We start from the raw sequence: 20,955 nt of genomic DNA on the forward strand, positions 1-20,955 counted from the left end.
AACGAGTGACGCGAGCTTTTGTCAAACGAAACAGCAGTGGTTTCGCATGGGAATCGTAGCTCACTACCTGCGGGCTCGCACCGGTGTATTTAGTGCCTAGTGGAAAGCATATATACACTGATTCCCGTGGCCCCTTCCCTTTCGTTTTTATCCTCTTGCGAAAGTTAGTAAATTGCTACTACTACTACTACTACTACTACTACTACTACTACTACTACTACTACTACTACTACTACTACTACTACTATTACTACTACTACTATACGACTGCTGCTGCTGCTACTACTACCAGCAGTACTAGTACATGCCTTAACGCTTCATTTGTATTTCAAAACTGTCGATTCATTAGAGGGCATCTCTCAAGGGTAGCGTGCTACGCGCACCATGTAGTCAGCACACGTGAGGTACGGTGCATGCTCCTAGTAAGAGCGAAGTGTCCGTAGAAGCAGGAGTGTTTACGCGCAAGAACTATCGCTCCGCGTAGCGTACCGTGTTTCGTGCACGTGTACTGGAGAGCGCTCAACACCAACGCGTTAGTGTTCGGTTGTCGCCGTTCGGGCTCTTCGAGTTTGCGTTCTTTCCACGACCCCCCAAGGAGGAAAAAATAGTGGGTGGGTTCAGTATCTAGGGCACTTCTTCCGTGCTAGCGAGATGTCGGGGATTCGTGGCTGAAAAACTCCCTCCGGAGAGTTTCCGGCAGCGTGCTCCTCGTTCGACCAAACTACCGTGTTGGCTCGGTTATAAGCACATCTACTGATTTTTTTCCCTTTCCAGAATCGCGTTTCGATAATTATGCAAAGCTATGGCTAGTAAAATATGGTAACGACGAAGCGCAACTGCAAGGGGAAACGCGGCAATAACTCACCTCTAACAACACTGCGGCTTACATATTCATTTTTTTTTCGGTGAATGGTGCCTCAAGTCTAGGCACTGAAAGGATAAAGCCATTGTCTAGCGTGGACGGCTTTTGCCGTAGCTTTTTTTTTTTTTAGTATTCCGCGGCACTATCATTCTCTGCCCAACAGATGCCTTGCTTTTTTTCTATTTTTCTATTTTTTTTTATTTATCTCTTGGCGTATTCAGTTTTCAGTGAGCGAAGGAAGAGGCTTAGGACTGGTCTCGAACTGTCCTTCATGTCCTATCCGTACAGCAAATATTGTTCTGTACGTGGCGTGTGTTCACATATACGGCGTGTGCTCATCTGAAAAACTTTGACCAACGACGGCCATTGAAAGGCCAGGTGGGAGCCAGTGTTCTCGAAAAATCATTCATAAACGGTACACACATTTCTGTTTCTTTCCTGAGTCACTGGTCAGATTTGGTCCCGGTGGCTACCATTAGTTACATTAGCCTGTTACACGCGACCGTAACTGCAGCTAAATTAGAGCTATATGGCACCCAGTAATCGATGCCCTGATCTAGGGGCTTCTGCCGCTAAGCGTAAATACGAGCCCTCCGAATATCTTCCGGTGCAAATGGCGACTAACGTAGGTACACACGGCAGAGAAGTAAGCGGGGACATCCTCGTGCAAGTTTAAGACGAGAGCTCACTTTGTCCAAATTTAAGAAGACCGAGAAGAGACGCACACAGAACAATCGCTGCGTACTCGGAACAAACGTTTATTGTAAAAGTAAAAATGTACAAGGAAGCGGGCGAAACACGCTCCGCGCATAAATGGAAAATAGATATTTATAGTGATCTCACATACTAGCAAAACGGCCAATAACCGCTGCAGTTTCTTTTTTTATTCAAGTACTTCGACTCTACCACATCGCAACGTGATATACGCGTCACTGACGTAAACCTTTTCCGTCTTTCTAATGTAAAATGCTTTCATTGTGGTGAGTACACAGCAAATTAATCTACATCCTTAAGTGTGCATAAGGGTGTACATCGGTCTATAACCGACGCACTTACGCCCTTACCGGTGCGAGAGCGCGAGTTGTAAACGGAAACCGCTTTACACCCTCGTGCACCCTTAAGGATGTAAATTAGCTTACAGTGTGGGGCCTGTCCTGTGTGCCTCTCTTGCTTTCGTTCCGTGTGCAAAGAGTTCGTTCGTTTAAACTTGCAAGTGTGCGCCAACTAGCCCGGGAACACGTTCCTTTAAGGGACATCATCGTTTCTCTGCCCCAGTTCTGCCCCGATCCTGCCCCGACTGCACTAAGTGACGTCACGGTGGTGCGGCCACCTTCACTTTAAGCGCTAGCGCTGGATCCGACCTCGAGCGAACGTGTAAAACACTTGACTCACTTCGGAGCTCCGCGTACGAAGCTTTCGTAGTGAGCCATATTTTTGGTGACCTCTCTTCTTTTTACCCACTTACCCAAATGGGCCTCGAGCAACCCCGCACCTCCACCAGATATGTTACGTAGGAAGACGCAGATGAAAAGCTATGTACAAGTATATTTACAAGAAAATACGCAGCGCTTGGCCAAGAGGCAACAGCCCGCGCTAGCTTCTAATCGTCGCCGTCGTCTTCACACTGCTCGCCTTTTCGTGATCGCACATATTGTTCCGTAGCAATATTAAAAGGCAAAAAATAATATATTTGAGGGAAAATATAGAAAAGCAACCTTGCGAAGATTGCAGCTGAAAGCGGCGAGCGGGGACTTCCAGGAAGAAGGTGCCAATTTGTTCTTTCTGCGTGCCTTTTTTTTCCCCTTTCGTATCAAGTCACGATGCTCCTTTACTATTTACGAAGGTGCAGCTTTTCGACTGTTGCCAAATAAGTGTTTTAAATTGGTAATCACTCTTCTTTCTTTTCCTTAATTATTCATTTCTTCATTACTTTACTAGCATATTACGAAGGTACAGAGCGGTTGACTGTTGAAGAGAACACTCGGGCGCTGAGTATGTCCTGCGCATTTCCTTCTCTCGCTAAAGTACACACGCCTAGACTTGCAGCAGATAACTAGTTAGGCCTAGCCCTGACGCGTTTCGACACACCTGTGCAGTGTACTCACATTGTTTCCGCAGCCACTCGTAGCCAGGGCGCCAGCAAATTGAGTGTCCCAAATCTGAGTGTTCCCTTTAACAGCGGACCTCACTGTACATAAGAGTCGAGAAAATGAAGCGAGGGAATTGTGACAGGGGGCGTACAGGTGGACAACTTTCGACGGCAACGAGGAGAAAGCCACTGGGACAGAGCTTCTGCGCATGCGCCACTGCGCCAAGTAGTGCGGCAGAGTTCGACTGCGCTTTCGGTTTCTCGGAACAGATGCTGAATCAGCGCAACTTTTCTACGGTGCGACAGTTTCGCATTTGCCCAAACGCGCAAGAGAAAAGCGGGGAAAAAAGAAGTAGTGTTTAACGCACACCGGTGTGGTTTATTTCATTCTGCTGTTGTAAATGAGAAGCTTATGTTTCCTTCTCCTCGACTAAATTTAACGCAGATGAAAATGTGGAAACATTTTTTTTTCACGGGAGCTCTTACTTCTGGCGCGCTTTGCCTCGTTAGTCCTTCCATCATTGCCCCAGAAAGTATTCCGCGAGTATAGCAGCCACCTTTAGTGCGCAGGGCTTCCTCTCCGTAATAGTGTAACCAAAAAGCCTGAAGAATCTTGGTCCAAAATTTTCCTGTGCCCAAATATTTGCAGATGTAAGCGTGCTTCAGCTCACTAACCCGCAGGCACTCGCAATGTCACTTTCTTTGTAGAACCTGAAACGTCGTACACCGATTTCTAGTACAAATAAATAAATAAATAAATAAATAAATAAATAAATAAATAAATAAATAAATAAATAAATAAATAAATAAATAAATACGGGAGTTTGATCGTTCATGTTTTTCAGTGACAGTTAAATTTTAATTTGTTTCTTAGGTGTTCCTTAGTCTGTAGTAACGCTCGAATAATGTATTCGAGTTTATAGCCCTAGACGATAGCCCAGGGTGGTTGTCAAACTTTGTCAAGAAAAAAATATACACACTTTATTTTTTAACACCATTTGGTACACTTATAGCTACAGTGACATAAGGAATATTTACGATCGCTAGCCGTACACATATCTTACGAACGTGAATGGCTTTTCATTATCACTTACGTCTGTACAAAGTAGTAATTCGTAAACACATGTGCAGGATAGCTTACGATCAGGTATACGAGTAAAAAGGATCCGAATACAGTTTTATGTGAGGCTGATTCCGACGGCACATTTAGATAACGATGAAATATAAAAATAACCTCTCAAAAAATCATTTTTTCCAGAAGCACACCACGCACTTTCCCTCGGACGTTGTGCCAATTTAGATAACTGAACTGCTTTTGAAGATTATGAAGAGCACTAGGCAAACAAAGTTATCTTCAAAAGCGGTGATAATTTGGCAAGATGATTAGCTCTCTGTCTTTTCAGTTTTAAGTACTTTATATCTACATTTAAGGCCATTTTTGCAAGTGTTTTTACTTATTTATTTATTTATTTATTTATTTACTTATTTGGCAACACTGATGAAACCAAACTGCCAGCTAACAGACCTTTATCACTTCTTTTTAGAACGTGGCGCGTAGGGAATACCACTGCATCGATTAAATGTGAGCATTTATCGAGAGTCATCGCGATTTATAACTTTTACTAGATTACAGAGAAGTTGAGTTCACTGCTTTAAATGCACTCCAAGGATCTCAGTATATTGTTCCCCCAAGTTAGGGGACTTCGAACACCAGAACTATAAATGCATGTGAAGTAATGCTTCCGTTTTGCCAGCTCGTCAATATCCCACCATGAATGCAAATAAACCTTGTTGCTGAGCGGTTTAGTTTAAGTTTACTCTTCATATAAGCAAAAAAATAAAGCGCCACCTGTTCAAGAAGAAATCGGACACTTGCGGTGAAAAGAAAGCTTATAGCACCGTGTGGAGGCCTTGATTAGACGAATCGCGGTAAAAGAGTTAGTAACTATGTCTGTCGCCTTAAGCGCGTTTATCAGAGTACGGTCACGAAAGGAGGAAATTCCGTTCAGCATTTCTCGACGAAAGGAGTCCTTGGCTTCAAATTATTAGCCAGTTCTTTTTAAAACACCCAAATAGTACTTTGAATCTCAGCGATCCTTTTGCGACTGAAAGTTCGGAAGATGTTTAGTTCGCTGCGGAAAAAGCCTCCAATTCCGTCGGTTACGACTTTTCAGTTGACGCTGGCCATCTGTTTTATTGAACGCCTGTTTGCCTGAAAGAGGCGTGTGTGGTTCCGCTAGAAAATAAATCGATTTCAACAAGGTGGCGGATTGCCAGAAGTTTGTGGGAATTGTTTGCCTTTAGTTTCATGTCTTTTTTGCAATTTCATGTCATATCACCTTTTATTAAATATTAGCCGCGGTACTGTCCTTTTCTGGGTATTGCTTTCTTTTAATGCGATAATAGTATGAGTGTGCCTATAATAAGGCGTTCACAAGGACTCAGAGGCTGAATAAAGAGATAATTTTGTATGCAGACGCCTTACGGGAAGCCTCTAGCCAAGGGAGAGTGCAGGTGCAGTAAGAGTAGGCTAAGCATAACTGGCAGGGTGACATCTTGATGAACTAAAGAGAGACGCCGATTCTTGCTCCGGCGAACTGGAAGACTCAAATAGCGGAAGTGGGAAAGCAGAAAAATTTGTAATGAGCACATAAATGCGCAGTTACTGGCAACATTTTATGCTAACAGCTACTCGATAAGAGTAAAAAAAAAGAGAGAAAAAATCAACTATACACACAATTCTGCATTTGTTCAAAACGCCATCTGATTGTTGGTCTCCCCGCGAGAGAATCATACGTACCACATCTGCAACGCTGTTAAAGCTTTACCGAAGCCAAATAGCGAACGCGCATATCACTGCTTTTGTTTACCGCAACAAAGTGCGCCTGCCTTGCCCAGTTGAGACAAACGTTCGCACCATTAGCAGCCGCGTACCGCATTTCGTGACAAACGGCCTTTCTATACGGCTTTGTTATCACTCTGACCGGGCGCGTGCTTATCGAGCCAGAACTTTTTCTCTTCCTTTCGCTCTACGCGCCATGAGGAACATTTCGCAGTGCTTGCACGCGTCTCGACCATTCTGGCCTTCCTATTTCTTGCGGCAAACTTCCATGATATTTTTTTTCTTTAGAGGAAGAAAGTGCACAACGAATGACTATGGCAAACTCGTGTTTTCTCCTCGTTCTCTGGCAAACACTCTTCGGTCCTTTGCATTTCCTTCCGAGTTTTTGCGTCTCATAGGAAACCCTCCCCAATTGCACTGTGACGCGGGGAAGAGGGTCATCCTTACTCTCTCGAATCAGAGCTTTCGCTTCGCCTTATTGTGCCGTTCCTGCTCCCTTTTTTTTTTAACTCATCACTCGCTTCCCTGTTTAAACGGGTACGCACCTCTGCTCATCGTCTTTGTCGCTCGAACATGCAACGGCCCTTACTGCTTCTCACGTCGTTATTGTGTTCCTGTGCTCCGCAGTGAGTTTTTATTTTTCACTTTCTAGAGTATATTCGCCCGCCCCATCTTCCTCTTTTCTTCGCAGCGTTCGTCGTGCGCATTTTTATTTTACGTTTCGAATCGCCCCCATCTCGTCCGTCGACGTTTACGTTTACACCTCCTTCACGCCACTTTTCTCCTCGCTCCCTTTCTATGTTTTCCCCCTCCATGTTCGTACAAATTTACCACTACTCCGTTTTTGTTTCTTCTTTCTACTCGTCGCCTGTTCCTGGTCCTCTCGTGCGAGCTATTTTGACGCACACAGTGTGTAGCAGGCCGTTCCGGGCTTTCTTTCCACCTCTTCCCTCAACTGTCCACTTGTTTCTGCTCCACGCGTTTCCTTTTTCCCTAATTTTCTTATTTCTTCCTTCGTCTGTCTCTCTCCCATATATTTGTGTCATAGTACGGCAGTCTTCTCCGCCTGGGAACACACGCGCACCTCCCTCCTTACCGCCCCTTATTCCCCTCCCGGCCACCTTCCCTTTCGCTCACTTTAATATTAGCAGCAGGAGCCGAGCCATGGCTGCAGGCTTCGATCAATAGCACCAAGAAGGATGGAGAGGCGCGCGCTCACGCCGCCTGCTGCTGGATGGGGAAGCGGCGGCTGGCTGGGGAAAAGAGGGAAGGCGGGAGGAGGAAAACGCAAAAGGGAGAGGACGGCATCTAGATAGGAAAGGAGAAGCGGGGAATGCAAAAGGAGTGAGCTGGCGGCGAAGCGGCGCGAGGGTGCGCAGCAAAGAACGAACGGGAGAGGGGGAGGCGAATGAGGAAGAAGGGATGCGACGGAGGCGGCGGCTGCTGCTCCGGGACTCGGTGTGTGCAGCGGGCGCGCGCGGGGGCTATTTTTAGCTCCCGGGTGCGTCTGGCATCAAGGGCGGCCGACGCCGCCGCTTGCGCCGTCGTCGTCGAAAACGAGCCTGACCCGCTCTTCCTCTCTCTTTCCCTCTCGCTTTTTCTCTCTCCCTCCCCGCGCTGCATCCCGTTCTTCCCGTTGCACCCTTTGTTTCAACCATTGCCGCCGCCGCTGCTACATCGCTGCCGGTACCGCCGCTGATGTTTTTGTAGGTTCTTAATGGGGAAGGAGGTGGTTCTCTAGATGTGGAGCGTCCTTCCTTCTTTCCCTCTCTCTCCTCCTTCTTTTTTCCTTCCAGATGGACGGTCGTCGCTGTTTTCGTATCTTTCCTTTGCTTCCCTTTCTCTCTTCCAAATGAAAAGAGCGGAAAAATGTGCGTAAACATGTTCGCTCAAAAATGCGCTGCGTTTTTTCGTGCGTAATAATGCGCCGCATCGCGGCGGGCGGTCGGCTGAGTTCCCAGCGAGAGTTGAGCAATGCGCCGTTTCCCAGCGCGCGCTTTCCCGGCGACGCCCTGTAACTTCGGCGCGCGCAATGCCTGCCGTCACGGCCGGTGCGCGTGTGTAAACGAACGCCGTGCGCCATAGTTGGCGAGACGACGATAAAAGGAAGCGGAGGCAGTCCTTTCTGCGTTTCTTTTTTCCTTCTTCTCTTTTGCTTTCCCACTTCTTCCAGGGACGAGGAGGGCACAACAATGGATGCTAACATAAATGAGAGCGTGAAATGAACTGTGAAAAGCGCCGCGGCGTTGGCGGTTGGGAGCTTGCTTTGAAAGGCGAGTAGATTGGTGAGATGGCCGGTTGGGTAGTGCGCCGTTGAGTGGCTTTAGCGCATGGCGGCGCCCGGTGGCGTTCCCTGAACAGTCGTGCTCTGCCGCGGAGTGGCGGGCAACGCCCGGTTGTCAGGCGTAGTTTGCCGCGAAGTTGTTAAATTCTCGAGAGACTGCGGAGAGAGAGAGAGAGAATGAAAATTTATTCAGAGAAATGCGCCCAGACAGACCTGAGATGGAGCGCCCATCCGGCCTGCCGTCCTGGCACTGCTGTGAAGAGTGTACTGGACGATGATACTGTCAGCATACTGTCGGGGCTTGACGAGGTCAAATGCATTCTCTCTCTCTCTCTCGTTCCACACCTTGTTCTCTCTCTTTTTTTTTTGATGATGTCTAAATAACAAAAGCTAAATGTGTTTTGATGGTCTGAAGAACTTTACAGATATCAAACGGGAAACCTGACTCCTTTATCGTGGGAGCAGTGCGTTATGAAGCTTGCCTACGTATATGAAAGTTAGCGTTACTCAGTGTCCATAAGGCAAACCTAAAAAAAAAGAAAAAATGTGTGTTTGCATGAAAAAAACGACAGTACGCGCGTCGCTCCCTGTTGAAACTTACGTCAAATGTGCGCGCATCTGATGATGAGGTCCTTCCAGCTGTTAAGCCTAAGTATATCCGCTCTCATGACAGTAAACATGAAGTAAACAAAAAAAAAAGAAAATGCGGTATCTGTGAAGCCGTAGGCTAACGCCTTTGTACCGTAGATACAAAGACTTATGGCACTGGTATAGTTTCCTCCGTTTATTGGTATATTTATAGCGAGCGTAATCGATAAAATGGTGTCCGCCATTTGCTGCACCGTGGTACCAGATGTACCTCGCGCGTAATCGGCGAGCGGACGCCGTCGAAAAGGGAAACGCCACTGGTTACCCGGCATTGCACTGGTGTGGCTTCCCCGTTGCGTGGTAATGTAACCTCGAGAGAAGCGGTGCTACGACCTTTCCTTTCTTTATCCCAATGTCTCAGTGCTCGTCGAACGCATGCTTCACAACTGCGCTGCCAATTCTCTGCGGCTGCAGCAGCTCTGTGAGTGGAGAGCGAGATACAGCATCTCTCTGGGGACGAAGTGGGGAGACGTACGAGGGAGGAGGCGGGGGGCAAACTCTGAACGCGTGGCGAAACGATTCTGAGCTGACCGCGGAACTTCCGTTGTTATTGTTTCCTCCCATTTTTCCCCTTCTCCCCCCATCAACCCCACCACAATGCTGCTTGCTGCCGCTGCTGCTCACAGGAGAGGCGGACGTATTCAATCGCACGTGGAAGCAGCAGGAAATACTCGATGCCAAAATGAAAAAATTCCTCTCGGTGAGCCATTTCTTCCCGGCCGGGCCAGAGCCTCGTGCTCTTTTTTTTTTCTGTTTTTGTAAGGAACGGCCAAAATCATTCTCTCTCTCGCCCCAGCTGTTTTTGTCTTCGTGTTTTCTCGCCCGGCAGTCATCGTCGTCGGCGTCGTTCGTTCTTTTGCATTGTCTGCTGAGCTGCTGCGTCTCCTTCCTCCAATACGTGCTGTTGTACCGTGCTGTGTGGCTCACGCACTTATTGCCCTGCCTTACTTCCTCTTTTTCCTCCTTTCTTAGCTGCCCGTTAGTGTGTGCGTATGCCTCACTCATTCTCCGTGGTGCCCGCGCTCAAAAAAAAAAAAAAAGAATGTCGTCACGTTTCTTTTTCTTGCGCGTCACGTTCCTGCGTTTCCTTTCCTTTTTTTTTTCTAGCCTCTCGTCACACGTAACGCGTTATGGCTCGTTTACGCGTTGCACTTGCTGTATTATCCCTCCCCGCTCCTCCCTCTCTGTCACTGTCTCTGTGTCTCTCTCACTGTGTGCGTCTATCCTTCGCGATGCCTTTTGTTGCGCGAGTGTGGCTCTATATCTGATGGGTATGTTAATATGGATGTCATGCAAGCAAAGCACGTTTCCTTCGGACTTGTGTACTCTGCCCCGTACTTTTCCCCCTTGTTTTCTTTATATTCCCCCTGAAAAAGCATATATATATATATATATATATATATATATATATATATATATATATATATATATATATATATATATATATATATATATAATCTGATAGCCGTTAGGTTAGGATTTCTGCAAGCTCAGTTTAGTTTTGTTTTTCGATCATAAGGAATCGTCATGAACTGGACAGGGAATTTCGCTTCTTTTTTTACGAACAGCACTTCACAGTTGCTTTGACTGCTTAGATAGCCGCGGATTGGGCTTACACAGCATAATTTCGAGACGCAGATAAGTTATCTACACGCACCATGTAAGCAGGTTAGATATTCGGCCGATCAGCTAGCCATTGTTTTCTTTCCGAACCTTTCTTCTCAGTAGCGTGTTCAAACTTAGGATTAATCTCTTTATGGCTTATGTTTTGACAATGCCTCCTTTACTAGATGCCTGCCGCGTCGCTGGTTTTCCCGTTGGAGCGGAGGTTCCTGTAGGTTCAGGGTAGTCGCGGAGAGACGGCGCTCCCTGCCGATCCCACTTCCTGTTGCGGATGAAGTGTCGATTATTAGGCTCGCGTGCGCTCGACCAATGGCTTGACGAGAGACCGCGGGTCCTGCCTCTGAGATTGCAACCGACGCCGCTAAAATCTCGGAGGCAGGGGAACGTGATTCTAGTTTGGAGCAACCGCCGCAACTAGCGCTCGCAGCCGACCCTGGTGGAGAGGAGGAAAGAGGAGAAGAACCGGAACCGGCTTGTCGGCTAACGCGCGGCAGGCGTCTTCTAAAGGAAGCATTGGTTTTGGGCGAAAGCCTCGTGCAAGCACGAGCAATTGTTTCTGCTCCGATTCTCACCACAATATTTGCGGTGTAGCTTACGGATGCTTTGTTGCAGCGCTAATGACTTCTGGCGTGGTGTAGTTCCTGCTTGTATGCCCACAATAATTTAGGCGAAAGCTACGCTCCGCAACTCACATATAGGCACGATCCAAAGACATTCGACGCAACCTTTCCATAGCTCGGAATGCTGAGATACACTCTTGAATCTCACCACGTCGCAACAGCGGTTGCTGCAAACAGCCGAGGTGACGGTCACCGGCGAGGTGCTTCTTTTCTGTCACCTACCTGATCGTCGCGCCTCTAGTTTCCCTCACCTACCAGTCTCACTTACAGGTCATGCTATAGCTCTGGTGCCCAGAACCCAAACAGCTGCTGTTGTCAGGGGTCAGCTGTTACCCAGCGAGTTCTACTTACCGCATACCTACGTACCTGCAGAAACCAGGACAGCACCACTTTCTCTAAACTTTCTTCTTTTTTTTTTTCCTTGCTAAATGTGCTCTGGGAGACAACTGTGCTGTTCGAGTCTTTAAGAGAGCCAGAATGAGAATGTGCGCGACGACGTCAGGCTGACGGCAGGGTCCCCGTGTGGGAATTGTTTTCCTCGCTCTCTCTCTCTCTCTTCTCTCCCTCGTGTAACGTGTTCGTGCACGGGCTGCAGGTGACTGCGCGTATGCGCCGCGCGTGCCCCCCGTCGGGGGCGGTGCGGCGAGCGTGCCTTACGCGTACGCCACGGCGACTACTCCCAAGGGCGGCGGCGGCTGTAGCGCGGGCAGCGGCTCCGCGGACACGTGCCGCAAGAAAACGGTGCGCTTCAATCGGGACCACGGAGGCTGCAGGGACGCGCTCACCAAGGACTCGGGCATTGACACCAGCAGTAGCGCGACGCTGAACGAGGACTTGTGCCTCAAGGTACACACGCGCGCCCGCCGTCTTCTCCCCGGTCACACCCGCACGTACACGTACACGCACGCACGTACAGACACACACACACACTCACAGAAACACACGAGTGCGCCTGCGCAGCCATACAGGCACGCAGAAGCGGGAGACGCTGAAAGCAGTCGAGCCGACGTTCATCTGGAGTGTGCAACCACGCTGTTAAAACGAAACAAATACATAAATAAGCAGCAGCCATACAGCTCCAGTGACGAATATAGTGACACTGATTTGGTTTACACGGCTATTTGTGGCGCTCGCTGAGCCACGGTGCATTCGGACAGTATGGTGCAAGGCCTACGTGCATCTTTTTTTTAGCCCGCAGTGCTTGTATGCCACATGAAAAGTTTAAGTGATCTGTGTTTACGTGCACCGGGCGTTGTTTAGGTCCTGCTAGGGGTCAACCCCATTTGAGTTTCCCCCCTTTATGAGCTCACGCCACATTCGTTTGCCGACGCCGATGCTGCTCTCAGATGCGTGTCAGCTCTACTGCTTTCTTTTTCTTTTTTTGCCGCACTGATCGACTCTAAGACGGCAGTCGCTTCCATTACAGATTTTATTTTTGCGCCTTAAGCACGGGTGTTTGCAATTACGAGCTGCAGATTGGATGGTGAGCGTACGACGTTTGCAACCCTATAGACTGCTAGCCTTTATTTGCCGCCTGAACTGTGATAGCTCCTTCCATAGCTGTTACAACTGTTCGAAAGCAAAGAGTGCAAAAAAAAGAAAGAAAAGGCACCACGCGGGAAGAGCCGTGACGTGCTGGCGTCTCCCTTACCGCATAGAGTGCTGTTTCTTTTTTAGGCTGTTTGCTTTCAAACATGTACCAAAAGTAACTCACATCGTCTTACCGTTACATCCAACCTAAAGATATCTTCTCATGTGCCACTCGATAAGCGACCTCTGGACATAGCCGTTAGCTCTTTCAAAAGCATGACGCCTCTTTAGAAAGCCCCGCATGTGACAGTAGAAAATGAGCACGGGCAGAGCATACGCTTCGCTGTTGCACGCCGACCACGAAAACGCGGTTGGAGCTGATTAGTACCTTGATCGTTTTGTTAAGACAGGAGTCACCGACTTATGAATTTAAAATCAATTCAAGGCTCTTCCTGACCGACATCATCTCTCGATCAATTCTTTAACGTGCGGAAAGCCTCGTATTGCTTTTTGGATGTACGTCGCAAACCGTTCATAACGCAACCGCCTTTCGTCGATGCCGGAGAGGAGGTGAAGGAAGCTGTCTCGCCGCACGAGACCATATAGCTTGGCTTAGCCACACATAACAGCTCAACGCGCAGCCGCGTAGCGAAAAATACTTTATCGCTAACAGCGGTGCTTGTTCGGTCAGCCAGCTTGTCACTCTGACCGGCAAGCGTGCTTTTCTGCACGACAGCGAAGTCTGGCGGGAAAACATGTGCAGCAAAAGAGACGGAAGACGGTCAAACTTCAGTCACCCTAGAGATGTTTACAAAGTAGGTAGCGCCAGAAAGTTCCTGCCAGAAAAACTTCGCATGCTGCAGAAAATGCACCAAGCACCTACACGTTCATAACGTATTGTCTGATGCCTGACGGCTTAAGCTCGAAGCCGGCAGTAAACGCAAAAGTTACGGGCGAAAATTAAAGGGGGAAGCTTCGCGATTGCTCCAATAAAGGGTCAAGATCGTCTGAGTTAACTGATGCGTGATATATGTGCAAGGCAGATTGCGCTGCATTTGGCAACTTAATGCAGGTAGAGTCGTCAGCAACGTTGCCAGACTATGTGAAATGTTTCAGAGCAAACAAGATTAGTTTTCCAACAAAACTGATGTCCTTCTCTTTGTTTATCTTTTGGGGGTAGGGAATAGGGTAAGCACACAATGGGAAAAAAATAATTCAAGGAGGGTTGGAACAGATCCTAGTTAAGGAGCGAGTCGATCAATTTGTAGCATCGGTAACGTGTTAGTGGTGTGACGCGCTCATAGAGGCCGTTAGAAGCGGTTTATGTTGTTTGCGTTAAATCCACGTGACCTGTCCACTGATGCAACATTAAAAAATTATCCGAAGAACCAGCGCAAGTCTAGAGAGACATATCGCGGACACAGCTACACACTCGGAAGACTTGAGCGTACAATAAAAAACTAACGAAACGTAAATAAGGAGGACGTGGTTGTCCCGCACGTCGCATTTTGAGCAACCATAGTAATTCTTTTCGATTCTGAAATAAGCAGTTATTCTCACAGCGCTTTTCTGTACACTTGTTTCAACGCGCTTCACTAACTACAAATTCGCTCATGGGCTGATGTATTTTTCTTTTGCCCACATCTTCCCAGAGCAGTGTGTTAACACACTAAGTATAGATGAGCGTTTTCTCTTGTTCACCGTATTTTGTGCTTTAGTTATTTTCTTCACAATCAGAGATAGAGTTGCCAACTCTCTAGTGGACAAGGTTGGGGCAAAGGGGGGAAGGAGCTGGCGACGATCGACTCTGTCAGTGCCAGGAGCCACCAGTCTGTACGTGCAAGAAGGTTTAACAAATATTTTTTGTTGGCCTACCACGTCGCGATCTACAAGAAAGGCGTAGTGGTTGCCTGGCTAACACGGTTATCTATACATATATGGGTTACTGTGAATGATTGTGGGCGTACAACAAAACTAGAACCCCTCCCCCCCCCCCGAAAAAATCGCCTTTATGTTAACGACAATGCAACAGAATACAAGAGAGGAATGCGCATCCGAGATGCCTGGCATTCAAAAAAGAAAATGTGGTTTATTGATTGTTGTTCAGTAGAATGAAATCCCGGCAGAACTCATCTTACGATGATTGTCGACGTTAATGCGATTAGCATTGAACCAATGTAGCGGCACAACGTATTGCCAACGCCAAAACGTGTGGAGGCCGGGCTCCTTTCTCGCGCTTCCCGCTGCACACACTGCGCCATCTGGTGGCGCCGCCGTAAAGTTCGCGCGTGGCTCGAGTTCAATTCCGCCAAGCATCGGATAAATTTAAAGGATCATTATTTTTGTAATTGTAGATCGGCACATACCTATAGTTACCGAAGTTGGCGTCAGAGAGGTTCATTGGAGAGCGGCAGACACCTACCAGCACGTACCCAGTTACCCAAGTTGGTATCAAAGATGCTCATTGAAGAACGTCACAGACCGAATGGTACATGCGTAGTGCTCCAAGTCGGCGTCAGAGGTATTCATTGAAGAGCGGTGCATACCCGGTGGCACATATGCAGTCCCGCATCCCCAGTGAGACCCAATGTCGGCGTCAGAGATGTTCATGGAAGAGCTGCACATAAGTGCACAGTGCCACGTACTGAGTGACTCAGGTTGGTCCAATGGTTGGTTTCGAACCCCGTTCTCTTAGCACAGCTGCTCAATGCGCTGACCTATTTTACCACGGGCTATCCGTGGCTCAGGTTGGCGAGAAAACGGTTAGGGACTTTGATAGATGCACAGTGCAAAGAATGCTAATCGCATTAAAAAGCAAAAGTCGTGATATTTGGCCGTCCCGACTGGGTCAAGTCGGGACTCGGTACTTTTATTACTACGTTGTCGGGACCATCCTGCTAAATTCGGGACGGTTGGCAGCCCTGTTCAGAGCAAAAAATCTTGAAATTGTGGAGAGCTGCCCGATACAAATAACGCTGCACACGGCTTTGTCTAAATGAAATAAGTCAGTGCTTTAGAGCAAGCCTTTTCTTTGTGCGCTAAATAAGTTCGAGTTCTTTTTTTTTTAGTACTACATTCTCCTTTCTCTCTCTCTCTCTCTTTCTCTCTCGGGCTCTATTTTTCGCTTTGACTTGCACTCTGCTCGCACAATAAACGTCCAAGCAATGCTTTGTGACAGCTAATCTTTAGCCTTGTCCGTTTACGCGCCAAAGTTTTTTGGCATCACTTGCACACTTGTCCGAGAAAGACGTACCTACCGTTTAGGCCTCAGTTTCTCAGTTTCTAAAGTTAGACAAACCATTCGAGAAAGCAGCGCTATAGTTGGCTACAAGTGGCAACGGTGCGCGTGTAATAACTTCTTGAACAAAGGCAGCAGTGGCTGCGCAAAACGATTGGTCCCCTCTCTAGGGGTCACAACGCAAATGCATTTGCAGAGCGCGAGTCTCCGTCAGCAATCGGCGGCATCTCCGATTGATCCTACTCATATTTCTCGAGTTGAAAATACCGACGGCTCTAACGAAATGTGTCGAAGTTTAACACGATGTGCTATTTGCGTAAGCTCCTGAACAATAGGTGCGCCGCGTGATTGTTGTGCAGTATATGATATGGAATCCCGCATGGCCGTTGGCCTTCCACTCTACGCGTTTCGCAGGGAGATTACCGAGCCACCCGCTTACGTAATGGAAGCTCGAAAACAGGCTTGGTGCTATATTTGCGCTCACGGCTGCTGAGCTGTCAGTGTGGCTGAATTTAGTACAGCTTACCGCAACACAATCGTGTGCGCCGTCCGGCGGAAGCATGCTCATAGAGTGCCGGCTATAAGTCTAGCCAAATGCAGCACGTCGAAGGTCTGCTCGCCCATGGCCGCGGTTTACGCTGTGACATTCACATAAATCGTTTCCCGTCTTTCTTTTCTGTGTTTTTTTTTTAAATTAAGCCTCTGGAAATGGAACGTTACGCATCGCGCAGATACGTATATGCTGTCGCTATTAACGGACGCATTCATCGGCTTTCCGTTAAGCTTTCGAAATCGTTAAACACCGCACGTACAATTGTCGGGCCGAAATTGCAACCCCGATATGAAACAGGCCTACGGGTCAGAAAACGATTCTTAGCTCGCACATTGGCATTTTTGTAAACGGCGCGAGCGGTAAGTGTGTTTAAAAGAAAACTTCTTCATTTATCACTCAGCAGTACGAAATGACTTTGCTCTCCCTTAGAATATCAATGCAACGAAATTCACAAAACCTTCTTTTAACGTATAGCTAGGTTCTTTTAACCTCTGCTAAGACGTAGCTTCCATTTACGTTAACTTTCTGCGGTCCACAGTGGTTTCGGTTAATACGCACTGCGACCTGTTTAAGCGCTGGTTTTTTAGATAGACGTTGTAAATGGATTCTGCAGAAACGCCTGTGGAGCGCTCGCCATAGTCTTTCGAATCCTGCCTTTTGTTTATCTGTTTGCTGATATTTAACGAGTCTAGCTTCATCACTTCCTTTTTGTTCGCTGTGTACGCACTCTTGCAACTAAAGACGGCGTCCTTGCGTCGATGTCATTTTCCTCGTCTTTAAATTGTACGTAAATCTGGCAACACTGTTAGAGAACTATGGCTCACTATAGCAGTTCGAGATGGCGCAGCATAGAATGGCTAACTGAACGCATCTCCATTCGTTCATATTATCACTGTATTGAAAAAAAACGGAGAAAGACACTCAAGTGCAGAACGCAGGATGTTAAGAGACAATGATAGATTATGCGTGGTTGTCAAGCGAAGGAAAATACGCCGTTGTCATCGGATTACCAGCTGGATTGATGAAGTCGGGTTAGGTTAGTTAGGCTCGCCTAGATTAGGTTAGGCCACGTTGGGCTAGTGTATGCTCTAGCTAGCTCCGGCTACCTCACCTAACCATAACTTGGCGCTGTACTTGAATAGCCCGAGATCATTGGTCTCGACCTTATCGAGAACCTTGTCGCGTCATTACACTTGTTTATGTTAGCGACAGCGATAACAAAAAGTTACCAGTGTACGCTGATTGGTAACTTCCGCAGATTAACGTCATGTTTCTGTGATTGCAAAGTGACGCGGCATTTTATTTATTTTTTTTTGCAAGGCGTCTCATTTTTTATAAGCGGCAGTCAGCAATTCAATCGCCACTGATAGCTCTGTATATGGTGCAAGAAAGAAACAGCCAAAAGAAAACAACATAATATTTAGCGAAATGCGCGGACGCCACTCTCTAGTCTAAATACCAAAAATCACCACGGCCCGCACTTTTCCACTGTTCGCAATTCGCGCTGTACGCCGGCCTTGGGCCCAGCTACAAATCGATATCAGTCACAATCCAGCGAGAAACTGTCACTGTCAAAAAGCTTAAAAATGTGCTCCTAATCATATGGCGGATTGTGTTCCCTAAGATCGTTTTCTTCGCTCGAGTGCATGCGACAACTGTGAACAATTCCTAATACATTATAGCTACCTGTTTAGGTAAGGTACAGTTGAGCTGTTCACGGAGGTACACTTGAAAATTCCAAGCACATTTTTATGGTATAACACGAGCCGACAACCGCATCTTCAGCGCGCTCTGCGCAGTTCCCAAGGAAATTCGTACATCCTTTTTGTTTCTTAAGTGCTAATTACGGCAGAATCCACGTTCCCACACCAGCGTGCTCTCCTTAGAAGGCAAAAAAAAAAATATAGAAGATAGAAGTACGCGCACAATAATCCGTTGCAACACCGCGAAACCCTCCTCTCCTCTCGGCTAAAATATTGAGGCTATACCACTGCGCGTTTTGCACTGTGCCCTCTTCCCCCTCTCCACACCGAGCGCCCATTTTCCTTGGCCAGCGAGCAGCCACGGCGCGGCTATTTCGAAACTGCCAGGCCGCGCCGTACACGAAGCGCTGCAAGCCCGCCGCGTCGAGTCTGTCTATACTTAGCCACACTATCGACGTGCGCGGCACACTGTCGTGGCCTGCGCTTTGTTCGACGCCTTCTCTTTCTCACTTACACACACTCTCGCGCTCTTTCTTCCGCACTTGCTCAACAACTACTTTTATACACACTCTCGCTCTTTCTCTATCTCTTTTTTTTTTTCTATTTTTCGCTAGATGCGCCAAATGAGGGCATTAGTGTACGCGATACCACTTTAGGAGGAAAAAGAAGCCGGAGAGATGGAGAGCGAAGAAGAAGTGAAAAATAAAAGAAAACTGGGCGGCCCGTTCAATATTTTATGACGAGTCGGTCGTTCTCTCCAACGTGCCGGTGCCTTTGTCTTAGCGGCGGGGAAGGCTCTCGCTTGCTTCAGTTTCGTTCATGTACGTGGACAAGTAAAGGAAAATTGTAGTGTCACGGCAATAGTCAAAGCAAAACAGATTCGTTTACTGGTAATCAGCAAAATGTAGCACATCAACGTTACACAGTTGGGACTCCACAACTCGAAGTGAGCTGCGGCTTGTGGGGTCCCTATGTGGCAACCCTATGTCACGCTGTGCCACGTAAGGAAATGTAACAAATTTTTGTTGGCTGAGTATGTAGATCTCGTAGGGCACCAAACTTCATTGCCTATATCACTTATACAGAATGTAAGCAAGCAAGAGAACAAGGCAGGCATTATCGGTGTGACGAAGGTGATATAGTCTTCAGTACGCGCTGTTCGAAGTTGGCGAGACAACTAATGTGTCCTCTATGTGAGGACAGGAGTGTGAATTCACGCTGTGAATAAACCTGGCGTAACGTGCTTATATATTACACAGCAGCGACAATCGCACGGGGCACGCATATCTGACGTGTTACTGTCGTCGTGGCGTCGTCGTGGCGTCGTCGCGGCACATCCCGCGCGATTCCCAGGGCTTCAACCGCAGCTCGAATTAGTGCAGCTGCTGCTATTTCAGGCGTCCAAATACGGGAGAGCCCTCATTGTTGCTTCCTCATAGCGCGCGGCGCGAACATGCCTAAAAATGCGTCGAAAGTGCGGTGCATAAGCTTGCCACGTTAGGCTGCAATGCTGCCTTTCACATTCTGTTGTTCTCCAGGCCACGGCGCGCGTCGGTAAATGCGCAGAAAACACGGTACACGTGTTTGCAGCTTTATATATGGTGTGCTCCCTTTCACATGCGACTAGTCTCCAGGCCGCAGCGCGCTACAGGAATACACAGAAGATACGTTCCACGTGGTTGCCACTTCAGGCTCAGCTGCCCATCGCATTCGACTATTTTAATGTCAGAACAGTTCCTTTTTCACATAGGTACTCAATGCCTTTAAAGAGCCACATTTTCTTATTGCCTATTATTTTAATCGAACCTTTGCCTTGTCAGCCATGGTTCACGGGATGGTGCAATATTGTCCCCCCCCCCCCCCCCCGGTAATGAAAGTTCATAAGAAAAGTTCAGGCCAACCAGGCGGACGAGAGGAACTTAGGTTCTCATTAATGCTTCATAATATGCGTGAAAACTCAAGACGCTCCGATAGCTTTGCGCAAGCAGTTGCAACAGGAATATAGGAATTTCCGCGTTACATTCACCAGCCATCGAAGGGCAATGTGCCCATTTCACCTAAGGGTAATATGCTGACTGACCAAAATAAGCTACACTAATTATACTCTACGTTATACTAATACTAATCTTGTGCGATGCGTATACAGTTGTGCTAACGTTAAGTGCCGTACTAATTGTCTTTCTCGCCCATGTATGCACGCCTGTTGTTGCTCGCTTTCCCTGCCACGCAGCACGAGCTTGTTAGCTAGGCGTACGCGATCCGCACAACTTCAGCATGGCGGGACTGCGTACAGGCATGGATTGCACGCTATTATTGCCCGTTGGCGCAGCAGCAGCTTGAAGCATGATTTCTTTATGCGCGATGCCTCTAAACGCAAATGTCGACGCTCTGTATAACCCTGTCTGCCGTGGGTGTGTAATAATTCAGATGCATATTTTTTTTTTCTTTCATAAAGTGGCAGTTTCTAAGCTCTAAGCTTGCCTTAGCAAGCTTCGAGACCACAGAAACGTGTCACTTCGTTGTATACAATGTGCGGAGCTTCAAAGCTTCCGATAGCGTGTTTGTTGCGTGCAATCAATCATCTGCGTCTCTGGTCACTCGGGATGAAGGCGTCGTGAGCGGACGGGATGTGGCAACGCGTTCTGTAGAATTCGAGACAAATGTGTGGTGGTTGGCAGCACTTTGGAAAAAATAAAAGAGTTTTAGTAATATTCCTAAGCGCGCCAGTCTCTTTTGGATCATTGCTACGGACTGCTTCGTGAACATTAGTCACCTTCTGGTTAAGTAATGGGTACTGATAAACTGCTAGCGTAGTGTCTGTATTCTTGTGTAATTACCATGCCAGCAAGGGCGCGTTGTTTGAGATAAAAGAGGGGACACTGTTTCTTTCATAGTTTGTACTTTTTAACTCAAAGGCGTTAAGGAGCCCGTGTCGCAGAAAATCCTGTGTTGGTGTCGGACGT

At 47.6% G+C, this 20,955-nt stretch overlaps 1 protein-coding gene across 2 annotated transcripts in view; it reads left to right on the forward strand.

The window, feature by feature from the left end:
* The window catches only part of Rim (Rab3 interacting molecule), a 158,395-nt gene that overhangs the window by 97,104 nt on the left and 40,336 nt on the right, over positions 1-20,955 (forward strand). The window contains exon 6 of one of the 2 annotated variants that reach the window (XM_075690207.1): positions 9,352-9,425. In XM_075690207.1, coding sequence (XP_075546322.1) covers positions 9,352-9,425 — 74 coding nt within the window. Of the gene's footprint in view, positions 1-9,351; positions 9,426-11,563; positions 11,815-20,955 lie in introns of both variants that reach the window. The other variant, XM_075690206.1, reaches the window with a different exon arrangement.

Source organism: Dermacentor variabilis, chromosome 4 (genome assembly GCF_050947875.1).
Source record: "Dermacentor variabilis isolate Ectoservices chromosome 4, ASM5094787v1, whole genome shotgun sequence".
Taxonomy (NCBI): domain Eukaryota; kingdom Metazoa; phylum Arthropoda; class Arachnida; order Ixodida; family Ixodidae; genus Dermacentor; species Dermacentor variabilis.